At 44.5% G+C, this 27,458-nt stretch overlaps 1 protein-coding gene across 1 annotated transcript in view; it reads left to right on the top strand.

The window, feature by feature from the left end:
- Positions 1-23,740, top strand: part of pdia5 (protein disulfide isomerase family A, member 5) — a 93,834-nt gene extending 70,094 nt beyond the window's left edge. Inside the window, exons 12-17 of the mRNA XM_050049452.1 lie at positions 258-328; positions 1,102-1,265; positions 3,537-3,667; positions 7,738-7,808; positions 18,251-18,385; positions 20,464-23,740. Coding sequence (XP_049905409.1) covers positions 258-328; positions 1,102-1,265; positions 3,537-3,667; positions 7,738-7,808; positions 18,251-18,385; positions 20,464-20,544 — 653 coding nt within the window. The 3' untranslated portion in view covers positions 20,545-23,740. The remainder of the gene's footprint in view (positions 1-257; positions 329-1,101; positions 1,266-3,536; positions 3,668-7,737; positions 7,809-18,250; positions 18,386-20,463) is intronic.
- Positions 23,741-27,458: the final 3,718 nt, after the last annotated feature.

Here is a 27,458-nt window from a genome sequence, read left to right as displayed (position 1 = left end):
GGAGTTTAACCTGTCTGATTTCATGTGACAGATAAATGATGATTGACTGATTTATGTTGTTTTATGACAGTGAACTCATCTGTAAGACTCTTTGTCCCAACATTTAATAACCAGTTTGGGGAGATAATGAGCAGAACTGTTTGTTGAGGGTTGAGTCTTTAATAAGAGCTGACTGTCAGATATCAGTTATCAGTTTCAGTCTCCAGTATCAGCAGGCCGTCATCGTGGGGCTCTAACGTGTGCTTTGAATCCCTCAGGGTGTGGACACTGCAAGAAGATGAAGCCAGAGTATGATGAAGCTGCCGAGATACTCAACAAGGGCGCAGACGTAAGTTTGATGACCTCTGCTTGTGTTTACGTGCAGCGTGCATGTTTACAGGCGTGTTAGCTGTGTTCACTGCTCACGTCTCACACTCTGATGAACATACAGAGCTACACGGGTGCTGCGGCGCCTCATTAACACATCATAATAATCCCCCCTCTTGGCCCGGAGGCTTTTGGCCGCCGCAGCCAACATGCTGGTCGGTCTGTCCCGCAGCCCGTCTCTCGATGTGTTTCTGATTAGTTGGGCGTGTTCCTCGCCTCCCCTCTCCGCCATTCTGTCCTCTGTGGTAATCTAACACTCCCCAGCCAGGGGCAGGGCCTATAAAACTCCAGCCTGGTGACTGTAGCAATTATCTCATCCGTGAGCGTCCCCCCGGCCCGATGCTTGGACCTTCTCCTTGTGGCTCTCTGCCCAGCACCAGAGGTCAATGGGAAAAGCCTGAACATTATCTAATATGGATGGACTGGAGCCTCTTTCACCCTGAGCCCTTTAGACCCAGCGCATCTTTTATTTCTCTGCTCGTGTCACTAACGCAGCATTTTTACAGTTTGTACACCAACATGAGTGTGTGTGTGTGTGTGTGTGTGTGTGTGTGTGTGTGTGTGTGTGTGTGTGCTCATTTGCAAAGACTGAACTTGGATTGTTTCCAGACTAGTTGGTGTTAATTGGTGTCATGTAACAGGTTAGTCGACGTGACCTTCTCAGGTCTAATTGGACAGATCAGGCTGTAGTTATTATTTTCACCCCACGTGCCTTGTATTGTTCTTCCTCCACAGAGTCCGGGTGTGCTGGCAGCGGTGGACGCCACGGTGCACAAGGCAGTGGGGGATCGCTTCAAGATCTCCGGCTTCCCAACTGTCAAGTATTTTGAGAGAGGTGAAGACAAGTACACGCTGCCGCACCTCCGGAGCAAAGACAAGATCATCGAGTTCCTGCACAAGTGAGTCACACTCCTTGATCACTCTTTAAATGCTGCCTGTGTAAAGTTAACACATTTAGACGCAGACTCAAACTCGTGTACGTTGCAGTTATGTAGCTCTGAGCTTAAACGTTTTAATAGATGACTCTTTGGAAAGGGTCACTGTCAAACGTAATGGACCTGCGATGACATCAGTGCAGCTGCAGCAGTCACAGACTCCATGAAGGCAAAGTCAGCGACCAGAGGTCAGCAGACATTATTTTATAGAGAGCTGACATAGAGTCTCATTAGTTCTCACACGCCTCCATTTCTCTTTCTCAGAAACAGGAACATAAACACCGGGACTGTGACGTTATGGTTTCTCTCTTAGAGCGGTGAAAAAGCTGCTGCCCCCAAAAAACTATGGCCCTTAAAGTGTTCCCACCTGCACTTGGTGTCCTACACACAGAGAGTTACGCACATGTACATCATTAATGTTCATGTATAATTCTCTGGTTCATCAGTGACATGTGTGAATGACACTGCAGACTGGATTCTCTGCAGAGTGAGGTGACGGCTGGATCATGTGAACCGTCCAGCGCTGACTGAATGTGAATGGGCAGATCTGTGTTATACGTCTGGGACCAGCTGCACAAAACACCTTAAGTTTTCTCCTTAAGTATGACACTTAAAGCCAAATTTCACCTTAGCTGATGGCCCTACACAGTTGCACAGAATCCCTTATACGGTTTCCTTAGTCAAGGAAAAACTCATTAATTGTGTTTAAAGATATTTCACAGCCGTAACAGTTTCCATGGAGATTGTTTGTTTGTTTGTTTGTTTGTTTGCACTCACGCTGTGACGCTTGTTAACATCTCTTAAAGTTGTCTTATAGTTAGTGAAAAAATGTCAGAAGAAACGAAGACAAGAAATCCAGACAGGTCAGAGGAGGAAGAGATGAAACTCCTGGAGGAAAACAATCATAGAAAGAACAAACTACAAAGTAAATCTGATCCCAAATACAGAAAATCAATCAATCAATCAATCAATCAGTCAATTTTATTTATAAAGCCCAATATCACAAATCACAATTTGCCTCACAGGGCTTTACAGCATACGACATCCCTCTGTCCTTATGACCCTCACAGCTGATAAGGAAAAACTCCCCAAAAAAACCCTTTAACGGGGAAAAAAAACGGTAAAAAACGACTGTAAGGAAAATTAATTCAGTCAAATCTAAGTTTTGTTTTTTTAACCTTGCTTTGGTTTTTAAGGTCCTTTTTGCAACAGCCAAGGGATTCCTTAAGTGTAAGACCAGGACAAGGAGAAAACCAGGAATACTTAAGTGAACATTTTAAGGAAACCTTAAGAAGACTTAAGGGTGTTTTGTGCAACTGGCCCTGGGGTATAGGGCTGTGATGATCACTGCAGTACCGTGGTCACATGATGCTACTGCTGTCATCACCGCCTTTTTAACAAACATTTTTTAGCCAATATTAATAATGAATTAAAAGATGTCCTGCTTCGGCTCAGACGCAGCTCGTCTCTCTGCAGTCACCACTCTGTAGCCTCGCTCAGTGTCCCGTCTGTGAGTCACTGTATTGAGCAAATTAATGATCGGAGGCTTCAAACTCAACAGAGATCAGACCAGCGTCATTGTCTTTGGGCCACGCACACAAAGACAGAGAGTCAGCTCTCACCTTGAATCTCTCTCTTACCACAAAGAAACCTTGGTGCTACCCTGGACTCAGATTTAAATCACTCACGTCACCTACCTACGACCATTTAAAACACACTGCTAGAGTCAGAGGAATGATGTCAGAGTGAGACCTTGAGAGGCTCACACACACCTTTATTCCCTGTAGGTCAGATCACTGCAGTGGACTGTCTGTAGGACTTTAACACACGCTGTTTGGCAACTTGAGCGTATTCAGGATGCTGCTGTGAGGGTGCTGACAAAAACTAGGAGATAGGACCACATTGCTCCAGCTCTAAACTCCTCCTACACTGACCACCTGTCACTCAGAGAACTGATCTGACTAACCCCTGTGGCTCAACACCCAGATACATGTCTGACATGCTTGTGACATAAGAACCTTGTAGGACCCTGAACACTTCTGGGGACATGAGTTGTATCAGCCTTACTTTGGAATTTCTTGATGTGCTGAAGATGTTCTCACAGATGTTAGTTTGAACACTTCTGAGAGCAGCTTGTTTGATTCACACATCTTTTACCACTCACAGTAAATGCAAAGCGTGCTCTTCCTCCTTGTAGTCAACATAATAAATGCTTTGCTGTCTCTGTGTCTGCAGTCCTCAGGCTCCGCCTCCACCAGAGCAGTCCTGGGAGGACAAGCCCTCCAGCGTCAGCCATCTTGGATCGGAGGATTTCCGCGAGGCGCTGAAGAAGAAGAAGCACGCTCTGGTCATGTTCTACGCTCCCTGTAAGAGCTCACAGTCACTCGTATCAAACTCTACTTCACACCTGTTCAGTTTGACCTGAGTTAATGAAAAGCTTCTCTGTGATTGGCTCTTCACACAGACGGTTAAATCTGATGTGCTGGGATGTTTGGATGAGAAAGTGAAGTGTGTGTGAAGTTGTTGCAGCCGTCACAGCCCTGCTCTGCTGGACCTGGTGTGATCATATCCTGGATCTGAATCAGTGTGCTTATGTAACTCTGAGCTGCCTGTCAAACTCCTCATCGCGCAGCATATAAACCCCACCTAAGCCACAGAGAGACGGAGGAATGATTCACATGACTGAGAATAGATTTGTGCAGGGAAAAACAAAAGAGAGGACGAATCACTGTTCCACCTCAGAGTTCAGTTCCTGTTGAATTCATCCCTTCTCTTTCTGGCCACATCTGGTTAACTGAAGGTCAAGTTTAGAATATCTTGATCGAACCCTCCAGAACACACCTGGTCTCTTCTTTGGCTCCAGCTTCCTCAGCTGTCTTTATTTTAAACGATAGCGAGAGGTGAGAGTCTCTATTGTTGAACCCTTCTATAAAAACGTTCGGCCCTGGTGTTATGACACTCCTCTCTGAGTTCTCAAACAAAACACGACACAGGAGGAATACAGAGCTGCTAACTCGCTTCATTATTAGCACACACGTAGACGCGCACATGCACCTCTGCCCTTTGTGTCTGATGAGGGCTTCAAAGCCAGACGGGGCACAGCGGTCAGGCTGCCGTCTCCGTCGGGCCCTTTGGTGCTTCCTTCTACAAAGAGACGCTCCAGATGCACATCAGGCAGCAGCAACCTGCCGCCCCGCCCCGCCGCCCCCCCCCCCCCCCATCTGCATCCTGCTCCTCACTGGTGTCTTATCAGTGAGGGAGCTGGTGTCTGATAGAGCATCTGATGTGATGCAGCTGCTCACTGACACATGAGGCTGGAGACGCTTAGCACACAGCAACTTGTTTTAAACTAAACTTTAGGGTTTCACTTTTAGACTCTGCTCGTGTCTCTGTCACCGGCTCGTTCCTGACCTCAGGGAGGACGAAGCTGATGGGCTACAAAGTGATCTTGTAATTTTATGGCTGGTGTGTGAGAGCCTCTCACTGCAGCCTGACACCAGTAACAGGTCACTGATCTACAGTCGCCATGACCTGATGTCGGCCATGTTGTTACTGTGTGCTGTCGTCCCATAATGTTCAGTGCTGGGAAAAACAGTCTCCCCTCGGGGATAATAAAGTCTAAGTCTCAGCCTCTTAAGCAGCCCGGATGATCGAAGGTACGTGACGTGTGAAGTGTGAAATATTCCTGCACTCAGCGCGCAGCAGGACGCCACTCTGAGGCGAGCGTGAGCAGCCAGTGACCCGCCTGTTCAGTCTGTTCTCCTCATGTGAAGGAAAAACCGTGGCATTTGGCACACTGCTGTGTTTTTTGATATATCAGTTTCAGAATTGCGACAGAACCTTTAAAAGTTTAAAGGCCATTTAATGTTGCAGCTAAAAGGGTGCTTCACAGGAAATGGATTTCTGAGCTGTGCTGAATGTCGGCTCAGAGCGGCGGCTCTGAAAAGGAAGGCAAATGGACGGTTGCAGAGCTGATGTATAATTGAGCTGAAAGTAGAGTTGTCTCTGTGTGTGTGTGTGTGTGTGTGTGTGTGTGTGTGTGTGGGCACATAAACAACAGTAAGAATACCTCATTAAAAGAAGTGTGGCGACCCTCAGTCAGTGCTCTTATAACCTTTGAGATCAACAAGGGGTGACTGTGGATTTATTTTGTTCTGCACATTTTGATAACATTAAGATGACCATCTATAAATAACCGGTATGTTTTGTGGGTGACCTCCTGCGTTGTAGAGTACAAACCGTTTCCTGGTTTGGTGAGGAAGAACTTAAATCAAGTTTATTAATACGGCACATTTAAAAACAACCGCAGTGACCAAAGGGCTGTACAAGATAAAAGAATGAAACATAAATTTCTAGCAATATAAAATGTACACAGATACAAAATAGAATCAAAGCAGTAAGAACAATTACGCAGATTAAAATGATTATAAAATACTAAAATATTAAAACCACTACAAACAACTAAAGGCCAGTGAAAATATGGACGTTTAAAGATTTGTTTGAAAAGTGTCAGTAGAGAGGATTTACTGAGAGAGGACGGTTATCTCAGAGCTTTAGAGCAGCTACAGCAAAGACACCATCTCCCCCCTCACCCACCGGCCTCCATCACGGGACAGTTACAAGACATTGTTGGGAGGATCTGAGAGTAACGATATTGTAAAGTTGAGCGCTGGTGCTTTCAGAACATGTTTCAAGGCCAGAGCAGCTGAACAGTCTGATACGGTCAGGAAAATGCATCACTTTACTGTGACGCACCCTTTAAAACCAGGAAAAGATAAGACATGATATTACGATATCCAGAACCTAAGATGACTTCTCGTCTCATATCATGATATCGATATAAGATCAATATATCACTCAGCTGTACAAAGTGCGGCCTCACATCACATCACTGCAGCCCTGGTTATTATATTGGAAGTGTTTCCATTCACAGGCCCTGCAACAGTGATGAATGTCAACACATCATCCTTGTCCTATAAACCGTTTCATTGCTATTCTGTTGCTACGGCAACAGCTTTGGTCCCTGTTTACTTCCTGTCAGCTGCTGCATTAACAAACATCCCAACAGGAAATACATGTGGACCGAAGTAGAACCTTAATGTTGTCGAGTTTGAAAGGATTTACAAACAACTCAGTTGCTATTGCAGCCGACCAGGAAGCTGCAGGCAGGTCTTTGAGTTCTAGTGTTTTCCTGCGCTTGCCGTAGTGTTTCTAACGCGCACGCCAATCAGCTTGTTGTGCTAATCTCAGCATTAGTTGCTCACCATAGATAGAACAACATATATGTGTCTGTGTTGCTTGTGGCGTATGATTTTTCTGGCAGGACTCAACAGAACGTGCACTTCGGTTCAGCGTTACGTACGTCACTGTGATAAATGAAAATGTTGAGTCGCACTTGACAGATTTTTGGTTAAACTCTGGAGTCCTGATCCACAGATTAATGAACCGTCCATACAAACAGTCAGCACTGAACCTTCTGTACAGTTTGTCCACATGTTTGCTAAATAAATCCTGACCTATCATCAGCATTAGAAAATTTATGAGGAAACTGCCACAGACTGCTCCGGAGAGAAAAAGATGCTCCCTCACAAAAATGTAAGAAATGGAAATCTTCTTTTTTTTTTTTACCAGTTTGGACTTATTGATGTTTCCAGCACCAAGACTGAGCTGGGTGGAGTGCTGGTTGTTCTGCGTCAAGAAATAATCCCAAAAAATACAGTTCATCTGTGGCTCCTTGTCATGGACTGATTGATTTAACCCTTACTCTGTACATGAAGACTTGATTTAGTCACCAGCTGCCAAGCTGTTTTTCACCTCCTCTCCCTCCAGCAGCAGAAACAACTGTTGCACAGTAATGAACAGAGGAAGAACTGAGCCTTTAACATAGGCAGCAACAGAACACAGCACCTGCAGAGAGTCAAACACATCGTTCCCCTTCTTAGTGAGCTGTAGCCAGCATCAGAAATGTTCTCCCTCTCAGATGTGGAGTTAAAATATAAGCTGGTCAGCTCCTGTCTGTAGTTGCATCATGTCTCTCCTGTGTGTAGATGTGATGTGTTGCTGTGCTTCCTGCTGGTGTATTTGTGTAGGTATTGACTTGCTGTATCCTGATGGCTGCTGGAGCACAGAGAGCCAGAGAGCTTGTTTTTTATGACAGCAATAAAAAGATTTACAGTGTCCCATAAACACACAAGTGAAGCATCTCTAATGTGGCATAAAGCTCTGACTAACAGGAGCGTGAACGGGCCTGATGCTTTATGACACGTGAGTGGATGATGTATGGAGGTGATTCCCTGTGTATCAGTGAATGAGTGTGTGTTCATGTGACATTAGTACCTGTGTACAGGGCTGTTTGGGACCTGACCTACATGTTGGGGTGTGAAAGTGTCGTGATGAGCTGTAATAACGTCCCATCTGTGTGTGCTCGTCTTCACAGGGTGTCCTCACTGTAAGAACGCTGTTCCTCACTTCACCACGGCAGCAGAGCTCTTCAAAGAGGACCGCAAGGTTAGTGTTGCTTTTTACACACATGCAAACACACAGCAGTGTGGCCTCAAGCTGACACCTACAATCACAAAACTAGTTCCCCGTTATGACCCTTAGTTAGAGGAGAGGATAGACGCTGGTTCATCTCTGTGTGTCCAGTAAAATGTTTGAGCATCGCTGTTTTACTCAGGTGTCGTCTTTCTTTAGCCAGCAGGTCTGTAACAGCCTACGCACACACAACACACACACACACACACACACACACACACACAAAACACACGCCTGTCCAAAAGTTCACAACACAAAAAGAGAACCAAAACAAAAGACACAAATTCATCCAACCTTGGAGCTGAGCACGCAGAAACAAAACTTCTGAAAAGATGCAGCATGGAAGCAAAAAAATACAAGATCTAACAAATATCCAGTGTGATGTCTGCAGACTGTACGATGACAGTGTCACTGAATCACAGGCTACGATGTCACAGCTTCACATATTGAGTGATGCTGCAGGGTTATTACTTCAACTGTGAGGAACAAAGAAGGGCACATTAAATTCTACAATAATTATTATCATAAATAAAATTAATAAAATGTCAAAACAAAGTTGATAAAATGTCAGAAAAATATTATTAAATTATTGGATGAAATGTTTAAAAAAAATGTAGGAAGAAATGTTGATAAAATATCCAGAAACATTATTGAAAAGTCAGGGAAAAGTCAATAAAATGTCTTTAAAAAATTGATGAAATGTCAGAAAAATATTTTTAAAAAATGGCAGAAAAATATTTTAAATTATCCGATAAAATGTTTTAAAAAATGTCTGAAGAAAAGGTAATAATATGTCAGGAAAAAATCTAAATAAAATGGCAGAAAAAATCGTCTCTATATCCTGTGTGTGTGTGTGTGTGTGTGTGTGTGTGTGTGTGTGTGTGTGTGTGTGTGTGTGTGTGTGTTTGCTAGATGCTAGGTCAGCAGAGAACAGACGCTCAGCGCTTCGTCATGTTACAACCGTTTGCAGCATAGTGTAGTTACATGGCAGTCTCATTGCAAAGAGTTAAAAAAAACACGCTGGCCTCAGGAAAAATCGTCTTTCTTTTGGAGGCTTAGGGCAGAGCGGTCGCTGTCACTGCAGCTGCACTTCTCGCTGTCTTCCACATGTCGCTGATCGTCCTGGTAGGCGTTCTTCTTCTTCTTCTCTTGGCATTAACGGCAAACCAGACCACTTTTAGGCGTGTATGTTGCTCCATCAAGTCTGAAAGAATCGCATCCTTGATACCTGTGGTAGTGGAGAAAAATGAGCGAGTGAACTTGGATTGAAAAGCTCAAATGTTACGACACTTTATTATCACCTCTGGTCTCTTATGTGCTTAGCACACACGACCGCTGACAGCTCAGCAGGTGATTAAAGAGCATGGAGGCCTGCAGCGTCACCGCAGCCACATGATGCACTCTGCAAATGTCAGATAAAACCTTTAAACAGTGAAACTCAAAACCTGCAGCTCCTTCTTCTTCCTTGTTTTTAATATCTGTCCTCCGTCGTCAGTGAGGAATTCGACCACTTAGCTAAAGCCCACACAGTCTCATCAAAACTCCGGCGCACTCGGGGCTCCGGGGTTATTGGAGGTTCATGCAGTCACAACAGGACACACTGGTCCTCCATCATCTACTCCCTTTCTCTCCTTTTCCCTGCGGGCTCGTGTCCTGACACCCTCCCACTCCTGCTCTTCCCTGTTAATACCCTCTGACTGCAGGCCGCAGTGTTTCCAAACCTCCTTAATTTGTGTGTGTGTGTGTGTGTGTGTGTGTGTGTGTGTGACTCACTCACAGACACACACTGAAAAAATTGGGCGCACGTCTGGCAACACTCTGCTGCTGTGATTTATCATCTCACAGCAACTTTCACTGTAAAAGAAAACATCATATTGTTGCCTTTTGATTTTACAGTTTCGTGGAGATGCTTGATGTTAACCACACATTGTTCCAAAAGCTCTCAGTGAACGCAGCGCTCTCACTGGTTTGGAATTTCTTAAAATCATTGTCAGATGGTGTAAAACAGTGACGTGTCCTCAGCAACTTAGTCATCCATTTTTCTGAGGCAATCCTTTGTAACATTTCTCGATAACGTTAAACCTCAACACATGATCCGGGAAAAAAATGTTTTTGTACGACTGAGTGAGTGTTGCCCCACAGTTGCAACTCCAGGAACTGTACCACTCTGAGAGTGTTGCCCCACAGTTGCAACTCCAGGAACTGTACCACTCTGAGAGTGTTGCCCCACAGCTGCAACTTCAGGAACTGTACCACTCTGAGAGTGTTGCCCCACAGCTGCAACTTCAAGTCTTCAAGTCTTCGGTGACAGCCGTGGTCCGTCCCACTCTTGTGAACATAATACCACCAGAACACCTCAAGGGAATTTCTTCAAATTTGGCACAAATGTCCACTTTGACTCAACGATGAACTGATTAGATTTTGATGGTCGAGGGTTAGGGATACCTAACGCTAACCAAAGGGTCAAGGGTTAGGGATACCTAACGCTAACCAAAGGGTCGAGGGCAGCTCAACTCCTCACCACTGATATGAGGAGAACTCTGTAGATGTTGCTGTGTCTCGTGTGTGATGAAGAATGGATGATGAGATGTTGAGCAATATCCCGACCTAAAGACCCTCAGTCCTGTCATTATAAAGACAGCAAAAAAGACACTTCCTGTTGAGTCACAGCTCTGGAGATCGGCTCTTCAGGTGAGAAATCAACTTCAAAGCTATAGTTGGTAATGTTGGAGAGCTAGCTAGATTTGAAAGCGGCACCTCCTTTAAGCTCCACCCCCTCCTCCCCCTCCCATCAGTGTTCCGTCCAAAGCCACGCCTCCACAAACTTGAACGCGCATCCTGCAGTACACCGACAGAGAAGCTAATGTTAGCATTGGGCTAATATGAGCTACAAAAGTAGCTAAGTTGGCTAACGTTACATATTCCATGAAAATAACAAATCCCCCCGAAGCAAACAAATAATTACCTGTCCAACAGAAAGACAGCATCCTCTGCATCACTTTTCAGGCCCTTCAGCTCCCTCAGTTGTCTCCACCGTTCAAAAGCTGCAATGTTGGTTGACTCTGGTTTGTCCTCACGCTTTATCCAAAGTCTTTTTCGTCGCAGCCTTTTCTGCCTCCGACTTTCTTTTCTCAGCCTGTTTAGCGGGGTGAGCCGTTACAAGTAACGCTGGAAGTGATACTTTTGGCTGCATTTTCTCTGCCATTGTTCAGCAAGCTCCTGCTAACTCAGTATTTCTGCTGAGGAGTGTGCTGAATATTTCCGGCAACGGTGACATGTGAGGAGTGCACGCAGGGAGGAGGGAGGGAGGGACGGAGGGGGGCTCGGGCAGGACGAGACATGAAGGCATCTGATTGGTTCTTTCCATTTGCACCGAATGGCAGGGATTGGTCAGAGTTTTTACAGGCCTGCAGCTGCCACAGAGGTCGGATTTTTTTCGTTCCTTTTTCTGAACACACTCCTCTCAGGATGAAGGACCATTTCACCCAGTATAACAAGAAGTGTTTCTGAACAGGATTACCAACTATGGCTTGACTTAGTGGCTGTTCACACATGATGTGAAGCTGATGCAGAGGAGGAGGAAGAACAGCTCTGTCAGTAACAGTAGTAATAACTTTGTGTCGTTGTCTGTTGACGAGCTGCAGACTGACACATGTGCTAGGGGCGGCACCTGACACGTGTCACATGACGTGCCGTGGCAGCGCTGGTGTGTTTTCATCCGAGCAGTGTTTCCAAGCAGCTCCAGAACAGAAGTGTTCATTATCCATCAGCTGAAAAATGCTATTGTTACAGAAATCTCCAAATGCAAAACATGTTTGATGCCAAATCACAGCATGGATTTTTCTCTGGTGTTGCTCAAGGTCTTTGTGTCTCGGGGCGTCGGTAGCATAGTGGATAGTGCCAGTGCCCCATGTACAGAAGCAATGCCTCACTGCAGTGGTCGCAGGTTCGACTCCGGCTTGCAACCCTTTGCTGCATGTCAACCCCCACTCTCTCTCTCTCTCTCTCTCTCTCTCTCACCCCATTTCAATCTGTCCTGTCCATTAAAAAAGGCAAAAGCCCAAAAAAATAATCTTGAAAAAAAAGAAAAGGTCTTGGTGTCTCAATGTGGTGTTTTGACCTCTTTTATTAATTCTCAAGTCATAAAATAAATGCTTAAATCTAGCACCAAACCAGCGTAACACACGGTGTCAACTCACAAATGTCTGTCACAACCTTCAGTCCTAATATTCTAAGCCCCTGTACACACAGTGCTGAGCTGCCTCTCAAATTAATCTGAGGTTCTTGGCTTTCAGATGATGTGTACCATGTATTCTGTTGACCTGCCGTCCCACCATCCTTCTGACAAAGACAAAAATGGGTCCATGGTAGGAGCGGTGGAAGAGATTAAAATTATAGTTTGTCCTCCACAATATAAAACCAGAGGCTGGTTGTAACGTTGCCTTTAAAGACTCAGAAGCTTCGATATGCTGAACGGAGCAACGATTCTCAAAGTGGCCACCAAGAAACACAGAGCTCAGAGAGCCTGACCGCCTGACGGACAGAGAATATTGACTTTGTATTTTGAGAGAAAAGTTCGGACTCTGAGAACAGTCAGAAATGTTTTTTTGACATCCAGTTTCTGGCTGCCACAACAGCTTGAGGCTCTTTGGCACAGCTTCACCAGCTGTGATGTTTGGATCAGTGTGAGATGCCAAAAGCAGGGGACCCTCATATCTGTGAGGTTATATAAATGCACCAGTTGAAGATCTCTTCCCTCTCGCGGTCCCTCTGGTGGCCAGTGGAGGTGTGTTTGAACAGGAGTAAGGCTGAGAACTGGGCATGTGTTTACTCGGCACTCCTCTCTATTTATAAAGCCGAGCCCCAGAGTATTGTAGCGGGCCGCTGTTGATCACAGTCTATTAGCTGCCCTTGCCTCATTTACCAAAGACAAACACAAGCTTAGCTGCAGCTTTGAAGACGCAAACAATTAAAAGTCCACATTCTGTGCTGTATGTCAGCGGGGGAGCTGTGTGCACGCCTGTTTGTGTTTGCTCATCAATAGCAGCACTAAAGGAGCACATTGTGTGGAAGTGCTTCTTTCCAAAGGCCGTCGCTGCTGTAAAACTGTTTCATCTGAGGACTGGGGTCTCCCTCAGTGGATTTACTCAACATGACCGTCACCTTGGTGCTGAGACAGTACCTGTAAAGGTTAATCAGAAGTCTCCTGACCATCACCATGGTGATAATATGGCCTGCACCTTTATAGCCAGAATGATTTTGGTCAACACTGAGATCACAGCCACAACTATTCATTGATTTCTGTGACAAGAAAAAGCCAACAAGTATGTTCATGTCTGATATAAGTGAACTATAAAACAAGGTCACCTCCACATGATCACACAGACCAGCTAAAACACACCCTGACATTAACATGGAGATGATTGCGTACAAATCTCCTGCAGCAGCTTTGAAACAGCCGATAGGAAACAGCAGAGGCACTTTATCAACCCGCTGAGTACTGCCATTAGCATCAAGCTAGCAAAGAATGTTCTTTCTTCATAATGGAGGATATAAAGGAATCAAACTCACGGATAGTGTCTGGGCCTTTACTCAGCACAGCTGCAGAGGCTACCAGCTGCATCTCAAACACACCACACCATTTATCACTCTGTTCTTAGTTTAATCAAACTCAACACTTCCTGTTTCTGTTTCAAATTAAAAGCTGAGAGAATCCCTTCATTTTCTGAAATGGCTTTTATTGTGAAACATTTGCAGGAACTTCCTGTGGAGGATTCAGTGACTTGTTTGCGTACGGTACTTCAAATGTAGCTCCGCCCATCTGGTGACACTTTTTACGTTACTACAGTAACAGTGACATCACACATGTCGTGAAAGACAACCAGCGATGATTGGTCGTGGACCAACATGTAGTGTGTCATGTGTGTCAACCAAGTTACGGCACGATTTTATGACTCTACAATCACCTGATCACATAGAGACTGTCGGAACGGACAAACATGTCATGTCGTTTGAACCTGGTACAAGTCCTTCGTTAGACCGTCCTGATGACGTGAACTCAACATTTTGTGTCTCTCTCTGTATCACTCTGAACTCGCTCCACATCACTCCACAAATCGGATCGGCACCGTAGTCGACAACTGACATCTCCAACACTCTGCAGCTCACACCAAAACTATCTAAATTTATAAATATCACTACAGATGAAAGGAAAAATAGATATTTGATTTCATGGTGAACTGTCCCTTTAAACACCACTAAATGGAGACTTCCTGTTACAGCGCTGCTCCTTTGAAATCAATGAATGTTTAATGTGACTTCATTTCCCAGCAGCACAGCAGGTGTAAACACTGATTTATTCTTCACTGATATGGTTGGTTCACAGCAAACAATGATCCTCGCTCTATTAAAAGTTAATTCAGAGTTTATCACAGCTCAGATTTTATTTTCATTGGTCATCATCATTTATCATCCGGTCATTCATCATGTCTGTGAGTCATGATAAAACATTATACTCACCTGGAAACACAGTGGAAAACATGTCAGATAAAGAAACTGTGTTTGAAGCTCCTCACAGACGCTTCAGGTAGCTGCGTTTAGTGTTCCCTGTAAACACAGTGCTGAGGATAAACTGTCCAATCTGTCGGCGTGTTTACAGCAATGAACATTATTACCTCATCTGACTTTGTTATTGCATTAGCTGCTCCCACATTTAAGAAACGGCTTTGATGAGTAAAGTTATCAGAACCAATGCACATGATGGCCACAGCTCTGAAAATAATAAGTCCCCCGCCGAAATAAGACTTCCGAATTATCCTCCCATCCTGTCTCAACAGGGGTTGCATCACATTACAGACGTTAATATACACCAGGTTTCATCAGGTTTATAAAGTTAGAGTGAGTGAAACTAATCCAGTGTTCTGTAGCTCAACTTTACTGAACTCAAGATACATCATAACTTTACTATATTATATAGAACACACATACATTAAAATGTTTGAAGTTTTTAAGTGAACCAAGCCATACAATATTCAGAAGTATCATTTGCAAATATGAAAATATTGTGTTGTAAGACTGAAAGTTACATCATTTAGTCAATCAGTTGTTATTGACCACAGGTCTGAGGTCGATGGAGTCGGTACAGTGTGAGAGGTGAGCTCAATACAGTCATTTACATCACACAGACACGTGACATTACAAGACAAAGCTCACAGAAACATGCAGGTGAAGGGTTTTAGTGCAGTGTGACTCGACATCAGAGACAGGAGTTCAGAGTCTTTATCGCAGAGGAGAAAAGTTGTGTTTGAAACAGGATAATTTGGTGGGCGGGAGCTGCAGCGCCTCCTACAGGGCATCAGCTGGGAGAGATGGTGGGCAGGGTGAGAGAGAGATTATTATTTTTATTATTGTGTGTTTGTGACACAATGCGCTGCAGTTTTTTGCGTGTGACGGTCTGTGCAGCTCAGTGATGTCGGTGTAAAACTGAAGGAGGAGGCATCATTTAAATACATTAAAATATTGGAGCATTTATGGGAACGCCCACAAAGCATCACATCCTTTTACAGAGAAACCAAAGCAGAGTCCTGCATACGCTCATTTTTGAAAACCTGCTCAGCACCAGCTGCACCCGTTAATAAAAGTCCTGTGACCCTCCACACCGTAATCAACCCCCCAGGATCCAGTCCCTCACATGAAGCTGGTTCTCCGTCTCTTTGACTGGATGGTGAAAACATTCAATCACTGCCAGGTTAGGAAACATGTTAGCATGCTCCTTCCACCACCATCAAACCTCCAAAGGATCTGAACTCCATGTAGGCTGCCACCTCATCCTCGGGCTGCAAAGTGTCATGGCTGGAGTCCTCCACGTCGGTGACCAATGTGACCACGGGGTCAAAGGTTACACTGGTGTCACTGACTTTCAAAATAAAAGCAACCGTCAGAATATTACTGCACATCTTTTTACTGCGTTTTATTCTGAAAGATATAAAATAGATTTTTGTTCTCACCTGCTGCGCGTGCAGCAGGTGAGAACAAAAAAGACCATTGCTCCCCTCAGTGACTCCGCCCCCTAACCATGACTACACACCGACTGTATATATTGAGTGATTCAGTCTGGTACCAGTCTCACAGACCAGCTGGGTCACTCGAGCAGAGGAAGTTTGCTGTGAGAACAGAAGTTTGTCCGTACAGTTTGATTACTGCTTTGCTCTGCAGCGTGACACTGGTGAGATGAGACTGAGCCAACTGGTAATATGCTGCTCCCCAGAAATGTTGCCCTGGATCAATGAATGAACGTGGAGCTCCTCTGTCACTTGAAGATGGATCAATAACGGAATTGGCTGCAGACCTTTGAAGAACAGCGACTCTATGGCTTCATTTTCTTCTGTCAATTCACAGCAACTCTGATTGATTACGCTCAGGGACGAGCGGTCGGACGGAGTCGGTAGTTACATCATGTCCCTCGTCGCAGCAGCTCTCTGTGTCTCTGAGGTGGTCAAACACACAAAGAGTCTGAATGATATTAGCTACGTGAGGAAGAGGAGGATGATTGTATTGTCAGCTACATTTCTGTGGACTATTTCTGTTTTCAGAGGTGCAACACTTCAGTCCTGCTGAATACACACAGCCTGCAGCGAGCCTGTGAAATCCTCTTGTTGAGAAGCTCATTGAGGCCTCGTTTACTACACCTGATTAACACACCATAGAAGAAGAATATCCCTTTATACGCTATGTCTCCCACTGATGTGCACAAGAGTCTGTTTCCTCTCTGTGTGTTCACAGATGTCTGTGCTGCTGATGCAGACGAAGCAAACACTCACCAACAGTGTCCTCGTCTCACAATATGTTCTGCACACGCTCAGTATTTGACTATTTGTATTTGCATGGAGGAAAAAAAACTGGAGGCGTTTGTACTTTGTAATTAGGACAGGAAGTTTTTGAGCACGTCCTCTCGGTTGGACACGCGCGCAGAGAAAGTGTCTGATGTTTTCCTTCCGCAGCAGATCTGTCATTTCCACATTCAGCTCGAGCAGTCAGATGGACAGGGAGCGATTATTCCACGGTGACAAGTTCACTGTGCGGCGCTCAGCACCCTGAGAGTGGGTGACATTTCAGCTGTCCAAAAGGACACGCTGAGTGCGCCATGTATCAGTGAGGCGGCATTTACGCCTCATTGGGGCGGCTTGTCACTAATCGATGCAACAGCCTCAGAACATAAATCTCCCTTGTTGTTTTTATGTAGGAGTGATTGTTGTGGGATTTTTTTCTCCGCGCCACCCACTCCAAACAGTTTAGCTGCACGACGATGCATCAGTCATCTCTCTGTAACCTGCAGAGAAACTAGTGGTCTAAATTTGGATGAGGAGAAAGTGTTGAGAGAGAGGCCGAACACATCCCAGCTCTCAGAGTAAATGGCCTTTTTACAGTTGATAAATATTGAGTTCTCCATTACCTTCTCTTGTAATATCCTCCGGTACATTTTTTGTGTTTTTGATCTACAATTATCATAAAGTTTATTTGTTGTGAAAATATAATGGGTGCTTAAGAGACGCTAAAACAATAACTAATTGAACCAAAACAATAAAAATGCCAGCGCTGAATTAAAATCACTGTAACAGAACAATAAAACAGGGAAACTGAGCCAAATCCTGTGTAAACCTGCTTCACAGAGGTCGGAGGAGGTGAGAGATGCTGCAGATCTGTCTGGGTTTAATGTCCACACATTAAACTTTATTATAGTTAGCATTGTTTTATTATCAGAGAAATAACCACAACTTTTTTTAAAGGGACAGTTCACCCTAAAATCAAACATACATGTTCCCCCTCTTCGCTGTAGAGCTGTTTATCAGTGTAGACAGTTTAGGTGTGAGCTGCAGAGTGTTGGAGATATGGGCCGTAGAGATGTCTGACTTCTCTCCAGTATAACAGAACTAGATGACACTCAGCTTGTGGAGCTCAAAACTCAACATCAGTGTCTCTTTACAGAAATCATGACCTGGTTGCTCAAGATAATCCACAGACCTTGTTGCTGCAGTTTCATGGAGGAACTATTTTCTTTCTACCGAACTCCACCCGGCGACTGTATCTCCGCACAGAAGGAAGTGTGCATCTACTGCTAGCACCACTGAGCTAGCTAACGTTACAGCTCAGCCGACGAGGACGCCATTAATGTTTCCATCTTGCCTCTCGTCCATGAGTAGATGCACACTTCCCTCTGCACAGTGACACAGTCGGCGGGTGTAGTTTGGTAGAAAGGAAACAGTTGATTCCTTTAATGTAAACTCATCAACATTTGAACTCACTGATCTGATCTGATGAGTCAAACACCTTCACAGCTGAAACCCAAAGCTCCGCTGTACGTTACATTAAACTCTGAATACCATCACAGTGACTGTGTTCGCTCTGCTTCTCCTCAGATCGTGTACGCCGCTGTGGATTGTACCAAAGGACAGAACCACGAGCTGTGTAAGCAGGAAGGCGTGGAGGGCTACCCGACGTTTAACCATTACAACTACGGCAAGTTCGTGGAAAAATACAACGGAGACCGTGGGGTAAGTGACGCTGCATTCATCACCTCATTCCCTCTCTGAAACAGTTTACACACACTCAACACATGAGACTGATTTTGTCTGTGATAAAAAGTGAGCTGGTTCAACTCATTTGGTTTCATATGAATCAAAACCAAACAAATCAGAACCTGATGTCAATTTTTACAACTGACGAGACGCCAGAAACCAGAATGGGTTCATCCTGAGCTGCTGACAGAGCTGAGAAGTGCGAGTGGGTGAATGTGGAGGAGTCAGAGATGCAGACAGAGCAGCCTGGAGAATCACATAAACACAGATTCAGAGAAACGTTTCCACCAGTGTTTTATCCTGAATACAGCATGAATTAGATTCTTGCCTCCCCTGTTTCAGAATTAATCTACAAAGTAATGTTGAGTCAGAGCGGATGGATATCGGCTGCTGGCACCACGAGGGGACAGAAATATTATGTTAGCTGAATAATTTATGGCAGAGAGGACAGTCGAGGGGCCACGGTCATGCACACAGATCAGCCCAGCCTGGAGTGTTAGACAGCTGTCAGCACAGGATGATGCAGGCAGACGTAAAAAATCAATCAATCACCTAATCAATGCCTTTATTGTCATTATACAGCTGCACAAAGATATCAGGTGTCTCCAGTGGTACATAAAGAAATTCACGGACACATTAAAGACCAAACACATCAGGATACAAACAATGAAGTATAAAAAAGCAGAGTAAGAACAATCATTATTCCACAGCCATGAATTATTGCTCATATACAGAATATTCCCCTCAGAGGCTGTTGCATACACACTAAATTATTTAATGACGAAAGTTTTTCAGTAATCTAGGAGTGTGAGGAGCTTTTAGGGAGCTGTAGCACCTTCCAGAGGGCAGCAGGGTGAAACGGTGGCGACACACACATTTCTTTAGTTATAACCATGTGTTCATTGATCATTTATCTCTTGTTATATCTCGTTGCGAAACATGGAAATGTGACACCTCGCTACAGTCACGTGGTTCAATGAAAACTGAAGCTTTGTGTAGCTTTCATGTTGAAGATCTTTAGATGGTTCAGACAAAATTTGAGGTCAATCAGATTAAATCTGTAGGAGGAGTGTGTTGAAGTACGACCCCTGGAAATGGCCAAAAAAAAAATACAGAAATTACACAGTAAATTAAAAATGTCCGACTCCCTGTTGGATTTAGACTCCGGCTCCAAGAGGCTTTTTTGTACGTCCTGGGATTTTACATACGTGTACCAATTTTCGTACATGTAGGTTAAGTGTACTACAGGGGCTGCTTAGTTGAAAGTTTGTAGGGGGCGCTACTGAGCCATTTTTTTTAAATCAGAGGGGGGGTCCATAAAATGTCACATTTGTCACCACTTCTGATATGAGTGCAAAGTTTCATGACTTTTATTTATAGGGAGAAGAAGACTTCAAAAGGGTCCTCGCACCATGTGGTGCTTCGTCTCTAAAAATAGAAACTCTCCCATTTTAAACAGCCTTTGTGGCCACTGGAGTAGAGATTTCTGAGTTTACATGGTGCACTTGAATGCACCACGAAGTCCCTGTTGCTGTGTGACTGTGAAACTCGTCACTGACACCGAGGACAAAAGCAGCACGACAGGAAATGATGCAAAAGCGCTGGAGAAACTCTCGACATAGGTTTTTTTTGTTACACGACTATTTTGGTCCAAACATTTCCACGCCACTGTGGCGGACAGCCCTCAGAGAATCTGCATGTGGGACTTGTTGGGTTTTAATTTCATCCCTCGCTCCTCTAAATGTCCACTGCTGAAATGATGTGTTTCACTGGGACAAACTTCACAGAGCAGAAGCTAAAGACGCTTCAACACTGGGACTTGATATTTAGGATGGCGCTGAGCAGATTGACCTTGAACTTGACAACAATATTTGGCTTCCTGTTTACTCGTCTTATCTGCGTGCTGCCAGGCTAAGAGGAGATAATGTGTAATAACGGCACTCTGATGTCTGTTAGATTAGAAAAGGCATTTAAAGTCTGATAAACGGCTTCAAGCTGTGAACTGATCACTAACAGTTGTGCCTTCCTCCCTCTGACTGTCCGTCTGTCCACAGGAGGCGGGCTTCACAGGCTTCATGCGCAGTCTGAGAGGACGTGACCAGGAGAAGGTTGTCAAGAAGAAGGAGGAGCTCTGAGGGCGGCGTGCAGGGACAGGGAGTTGCACTGCACACTTTGTCATTGCACTGTGACCCTTGACCCTGGCAAGGGCCCTATCAGCACTGACGTGGGAGACTTGATGACCTCAGCGAAAGGCTATTTTTTTATACCGTGGTGATCACGTTTGTAATAATACCAACAGAGTACCTGCAGTGAGACCGACCACTTGAGACTTCTTTTTTCATGGAGATTCTGACGGGCAGAAAATACACTGACAAATAAGTGATTCCTTTTTCTTTCCTTTTTATTTTTGCCCAAACAATGTGACTACACACGTGAGAAGCTACACCCTATACTTTATCTATGCAATACTGACCCCTGCTTCGCCCTGTGGGGGTCTGTGTGACGGAGGGACACCCATGGTGGTGGGTGGTGGTGGTGGTGGTGGTGGTGGAGGTGGTGGGCATCAATAGTTAAAGGTGGAGGCTGTGCTGTCCGTCACTCCACAGGGGTCCTAATCCCGTCCCATCAGCCCTGCTCGGTCTCCAGAGGGAGACACGCTCTCTGTAACGACACACACCTGTCCGTTCAACATCTTTACCTTCATGTCTCCAGTCCAGAACCATCCAGAATATTGTTCTCCTCACAGTCAGCTGGGACACAACTGCATCTAACACACACGCCCACAGTTGGTTCAGTCACATGTGAAGTGCTCACGCTGCGTTCACGTGGAGTCAGGGAGAGGGTCGACGGTAAAGCAGACGCCATTTTACTAGACAGGAGCAGGATGGTGGTGATGCACGGGTTGACCTGCAGTTTGGGTAAACTTGATCACGGGTCATTAAGTGACAAATGAACGTTCTGAGTAAGTTATTAATAACTTACAGAAACATCAGTCACAGTGAGTCACACAGAAAGCAGCTTCATCATCAGCGCTCCGTCTGTGTTTCTGTTATCTGCTTTTTCCTTTTTTTTGTGCACAGCCAAACTTATTGAAGTCAGACATATTTTTTTCTTCAGTCATAATAATTGCTCTGAGTTCATGTCGGCCTAACACTGTGTCCTAAGCAAGGAAACGCCTCTCAGTCCACTCTGAATCCGTTAAACATGCACTGTTGTTAAGTCGTGTAAACAAACCACCGAACATATCAGCTGTGCGCTCGTGAACAAACCATGTAGCATATCACCTGTGTGCTCGAGATCATTCTTAAGCCGTAACCACTGCACTGACAGGTGAGTTCACACCTGTTTTATACCGTGATATGTACAGGAAATGACATGAAACAGCAAGCAGGTTGTTTTTAGTGACGGTTAGCTCTGCGTCGCAGGTTTTGCTCATCGACTAACCCGTATGTTTGAAGGTCAGGCGAGGCAGACTGGCTGGTTAGCCGTGTTGGTGTGGGTTTAAAAACCATGACCTGGGCATCACGACAGGACGGTAACATCAGGTGAGACCAGCAGAGAATACTTACAATTCAGCATCACTATGGCAACATATCGTCATGCTCGTTTAGTTTACTGTTCTGCCGTTCTGCTGACCTTCTTGTTAGTTTTCTCATCGCTGTCCACAAGCTGTCGTCCGTCCTTCCGTCGACCGTCTGTCTGACTCCATGTGAACGCAGCGTAATGAGATGCTGTAGCAATATGAAGAAGGTGTAATCGTAGCCGAAGGGTCAATATTCTGAATGGTTCCAGGCTCTCGTGATCAGTTTTGCTTTTAGAAAGGACTTTTGTTTGCTTCAAACTGTGGCCTTAAAAATCTGAAAATAAAAACCATGCTGGAATAGCAGAAATATAAAGTAAGTGGAGGGGGAGTTGGAGGCCTGGTGCCTGTGCAGGTCCCTCGAGTCAAAGAAGGAAAAACCAAGACCATGAGATGCCAAATATTTTTGTGCATTGCCCTTGATATTTCCAAATATTAACCCCACTCAGAGCTGTAGTGATTCAACAAGGGTGAGGCTCGGTCACCTGCAGTGAGCATGGGAGACGATGGAGGCTGAACTCTGCATGATGATCACGTGTAAATGTCCAAACCTTCCCCTGGACTCCACCCTCTGCGTTCACTCATCGTTCAGGGAGACGCTGGGATCATGTCAGACCGCTGGTTTACACTTTGGGCTTCCAGGGTTTGTGTTGAAGGGTACCCTCATGCATTTCCTCCGCTTTCTGCTGAAGCGAACGACGCCAAGGAGCCAAAACGACAGCACTCTTCTTGACAGCCTGTCTGGACGTGTGTCTGCCTGCCATGCCTTGGCCGGGAAGCGCTGGGCTCCAGTCAGCTCGGACAGTGCTCTCCCTCCCTCCCTCCCTCCCTCCCTCCCTCCCTCCCATGCCTTCCATCAGATTCCCGAGGATGAATTCATAGAGCGTCCACGGAGTCATTAAGTGAAGTCTCCAGAGCCCCTCCCACTCCTGGCAGCATAACACCATCATCATTACTGTGTGGCGATTTCTTTTTTTCTTTCATGTTGTGTGTTTCAGCTCCCACGCTTCAGCCACTATAAATATTTAAAGGCTTATCTGTAGCTGAACTTGTGTTTTATTATTCAAGACTTTGGTTTCTTTCATTCTGAATAAGGTTCTCAGGGATAGCGAAACACAATTAAAGGGAACTAGTTTGTTTGTAATTTTGCATTCCAGCTGAATCGTTTTGAGCCCGTAGGTCACCAAATTAAATATTGTTTACATTTGTATCCCGAGTTTAAAAAGACGACGTGTCCTTTTCCTGTGCTCGACCACGACAACATGTATTGAATAAGACGTTCTGTCAGTAGATGTTACTGAAGCATTTCCTGTCAACATTATCATTGTGATTTTAATGGACTCATTCCAGATGTTTGGGATGTTCTGGCTGGCACCAACACTTCCTGTGTGCGAGGGCATCTTGACAGAGCGCTTCACACACTTAGGTGTCGACATATCGCTGTAATTAGATGTCCGTCCTCCTCTCCAGGGAAACAAATTACCTTGTGTTCTCTGTGTCCATTTGTTTTTGTTTACGAGTCTCCGCAGTGACATCATCATCATCATCATCATCATCCTCATTTGTTGACTAATAGAACGACCACCTCTCTCTTATCCCAAAGGTTTCCATGTGGTGTGAGGATCTGTCACACTGATGCCAAGAAGTCATTGTTTCCTTTTTCTGTGCCCAGCCATACGTGCAGTTTTTCCCCACAGTAAGGACCTTGCGAGAAAAAAAATCTTAATAAAGTCAAAAGTTTCCAAAACATTTTTCACTTGTTTTTATAAAGTGTGCTCATCTCTGCTCTGATTGGTCAGTTCACCACCGAGAGTTTTATGCCTCTGTGATAGTCGAGGCGTGTGTGTATGTGTTCAGGTTGTCTGTGCATCCCGTCCTCATGAACACAACATCTAAAGACTTCTTTAAGGGAATTTCTTCAGATTTGGCACAAACGTCCACTTGGACTCAATGATGAACTGATTAGTTTTCGGTGGTCAAAGGTCAAGGACGATGTGACTGTTTTTTTGTTTTTTTTAGCAATTTAATTTTTCATTTATTGTTGAAGGCCTAAAGTCATTCTTACATTCTTCCATTGTAAGAGTGTGTATACATATATATACATTTCGTCTGCTAAAATACGGCCTGGCGCCTTTTCGACGTATCTCAGCTGGGCTCACTGTGGAAATCCAAAGAAGGAAAAGCCTTGGAGAAAAATAGAGAAATCAATAGTGTGTGTAGATCTGTTTGTGTTCACTGCAGACGCTGCAAAGTTAAAGTACAAATGTATCATGATTAGCTCTCTTTAGACCAGTTAGTAATGTTGATTTAGTTACTTCATTCATTGTGTAAAGGTTTAGATGTGTTTATGACACCAGACAGTGTTTTCACCTTCCCTCTCAGGGCGTCTTTACTCGGTGCCAACATGCATTCAAAGTTTAATTTATAGCTTAATAATAAATAGCTGCAAAACACATGACATTCCCACCAGCCTCAGCTCTACATGTTCAGACTAACATGGTGAACATCACCTGCTGAACATTTTGTCGTCATTATAAGTTTGTATGCTTCAGCTCAGAGCTCTGCTGTGCTGACTATCTCCACCATCATCATCATTATCATCAACATGACTCTAGTGACCAGTTTTTATGCTCTCCTGAACACTGAGACTCTTCCTGTGTTGAAAGTTGGAAAACATAGTTCAAACTCCACAGACACACAGACACTGTGGACACAAACACAATCATCTGTGAACTGACACGTCACTGAAGAATATCCAGAGCGTGAGAACATGTTAAAAGTTATTTCATGATGTGACACCGAGCTGCGCTGCTGCTGCTGCCGGCACAATAACAGAAATAGAAGTTGACCTTGTCGGGTCACAGAGCTGATTGATGGACAGTCCTGGTGAAAGCACTTTCTGTGTGTGTGTGTGTGTGTGTGTGTGTGTGTGTGTTTATTCTGACATTTTTTCTCAGTTCTGCATCTGAGACGGGAAACAAATGGAGCACTCAGCAGATCTGACACTGATGGCTTTATTATGAGAAATGACTGGAGAATGGCTCAGGACCTAAAAGTGACCCCGCTCTCACTGATGCCAGAGAACATGCAGTCATAACTCCACGTCTGACTCTGAGCTGACGAGCATGGCGAATATTACAGAACATACAGATGATAATAACTACTGTATCTGTCTGAGCAGAGTCGTTAATTCTCAGTAACATGAGTGTTGCTTCCTGCACATTTCTCTGATATCAGACACTCAGACTGGAGTCCACAAACACACCAGCTGCTCTGTACCAACACAGCAGAGCTCTGAGCTGAAGGATGCAAACTTAAATTGATGACAGAATCTTCAGTAGGTGATTCTTCATCACCTTCATCTGATAGCATGCTAACACTTCATCAGCACTGAACATGTAGAGCTGAGGCTGATGGGAAACCATTTAATTTGCAGCTATTTGCTCACTAACCAAAGTGTTGGACAAATTAAACTTTGACTGCACGGTGGCACCATGTAAAGAAGCCCTCAGAGGGAAGGCGAGAAAATATTTGCAGGGGCGTCAGTGGCATGGTGGGTGGTGCCGGCGCCCCATGTGCAGAGGCTGTGCCTTGCTGTGGCGGTCGCAGGTTCGACTCCGGCTTGCGATCCTTTGCTGCGTGTCAACTCCCACTCTCTCTCTCTCACCTATTTCAATCTGTCCTGTCCATTAAAGGCAAAAAAGCCCCCAAAAAATAATCTAAAAAAAATAATAATAATAATTTGCAGGCAATGTGGCCAGAACCTAAATTTTTCTACCTCCTACATGTGTGATATTATCTCAGACGTAAGATAAGAAGCTAAATACATATTTGGTTGTTAAAAACTAAATAAGAATTAAAGTCAAATAAAATCAAGATTAAAACCGAGATGATAAAGGATGTCATCTCATCTTTAGGAGATATTAACATTAGGCTGTAGCGTGTGAAGTTTATCTCCTACATATGAGATATCAGGCTGTCTCCTACATATGGGATGTTATCTCCTATGAGACATTATATTCCTAGACAGAGATGAACTTTTAGGCTTAACTGGGTTGTTACTGAAGCAAGAAAGCCGTCCAGAATGACGTGCTCAGTGCACGATACAAAGGATATTTAAAGTTCAGCTGACTGCGTCATAAACAGCAGGTTTTACCTTCTCTGTTACCTCAGTGCAAACGTCCATCAGGATCAAGGAGAGCTGTGTGGAGTCCTCACAGCGTCCACCTCAAGTCTCAGCTGACTTTGAAGTTTCTTGTGTTGAGTGTTTTCAGTCTGCGGGTCGTGCAGGTCAGATAAAGAGCTGTTTGGATGCATGCAGCGCCGGCTGATTAATGCCTGCGAGCACTGCAGGCTAAAATACCTTCTCAATCCTAATTTCACTTCAGAGGAGATTTCAGAGGGCGCTGGACTTTTTCATGCTTCACATTGCTTCATTGCATCTTTGTGGGTTTTCTTGGTGGGGAGGGAAAAGCTTTTGTACGTGAGCAAAATGAGCGTAAGAAATGGAGGGCACAGGGTTGTTAATACAAAGTCAAGGTCTGGTCGGATTCAGGTACCCTTAACAGAAGCCATTTTCCTTTATGGATAATTGTGTTTTGAGCCATTGAGGATTTTATCTCTGTGACGTCAATGTGCACCCAGCCTTCATCCCCCTGCCCGTCCTCTGCCTCACCTCTTTATGCCATCATTATGTTTTTATTTTAGAAAAGCTCTTCTTCAGATGCATCCTGAAAAATCAACTTCCTGTTGCTGAGTTGATCTTTTCTCTGCAAAACTTTGCTCCATCATCCTGTTTATTATTTATTTATTTATTGTTGCTGTTCAGTACAGCCACACTGGAACGAATTGGTTCAAACAGCAGAAATCGATGAAATAAATAAAGCTGTGAGTATCTGCTGGGGTAGATAAAGATTTCCTTTAGCTCGTTTCTCACGAGGCAGTTATCAAAATGATTTGTATCCTTCGCTGAAAGACCTACGTGTTCAGTCTGTGTGCTGCTCAGTGAAGCTGTTAGTCCACACGGAGGAGAACGACACGTCTTTAATGATATTGTTGACAGAAATCTGTGAATTACACTTCAGCAAATCCATCAGAACTATAGCGTGAAAATGTCAAACATTTACCTCTGATTGAAGCTGGAGTCATCAGGAGAAAATGAACAGGCCTTTAAATCAACAGTTTCCATGTTTAACGACCAAAACCAAGAGATGTTTCTGCAAATTGATGCTGGGGAAATCCATACGGCATGTTGAACAGAGACTGACTGTTTGTTTCTGATGGAAACAACCTTTAAGATAAAGACTGGATGCTGTTTGGCAGCAGCAGTCAGCTGGAGGCGATACAACTTTAATTTACATGTAAAATGCTACACAGCTAATTACATGTTTTATTGTCAGCTGTTTATAATCAACTCTGATCCAGACCCACTGCCCCCCCCCCCCCCCCCCCCCCCCCCACACCCACACC

The sequence above is a fragment of the Epinephelus moara genome, chromosome 7 (genome assembly GCF_006386435.1).
Source record: "Epinephelus moara isolate mb chromosome 7, YSFRI_EMoa_1.0, whole genome shotgun sequence".
In the NCBI taxonomy this organism is placed as follows: domain Eukaryota; kingdom Metazoa; phylum Chordata; class Actinopteri; order Perciformes; family Serranidae; genus Epinephelus; species Epinephelus moara.
Note: the sequence above shows the minus strand (reverse complement) of the source record. Positions and strands in the feature narration are given on the sequence as shown.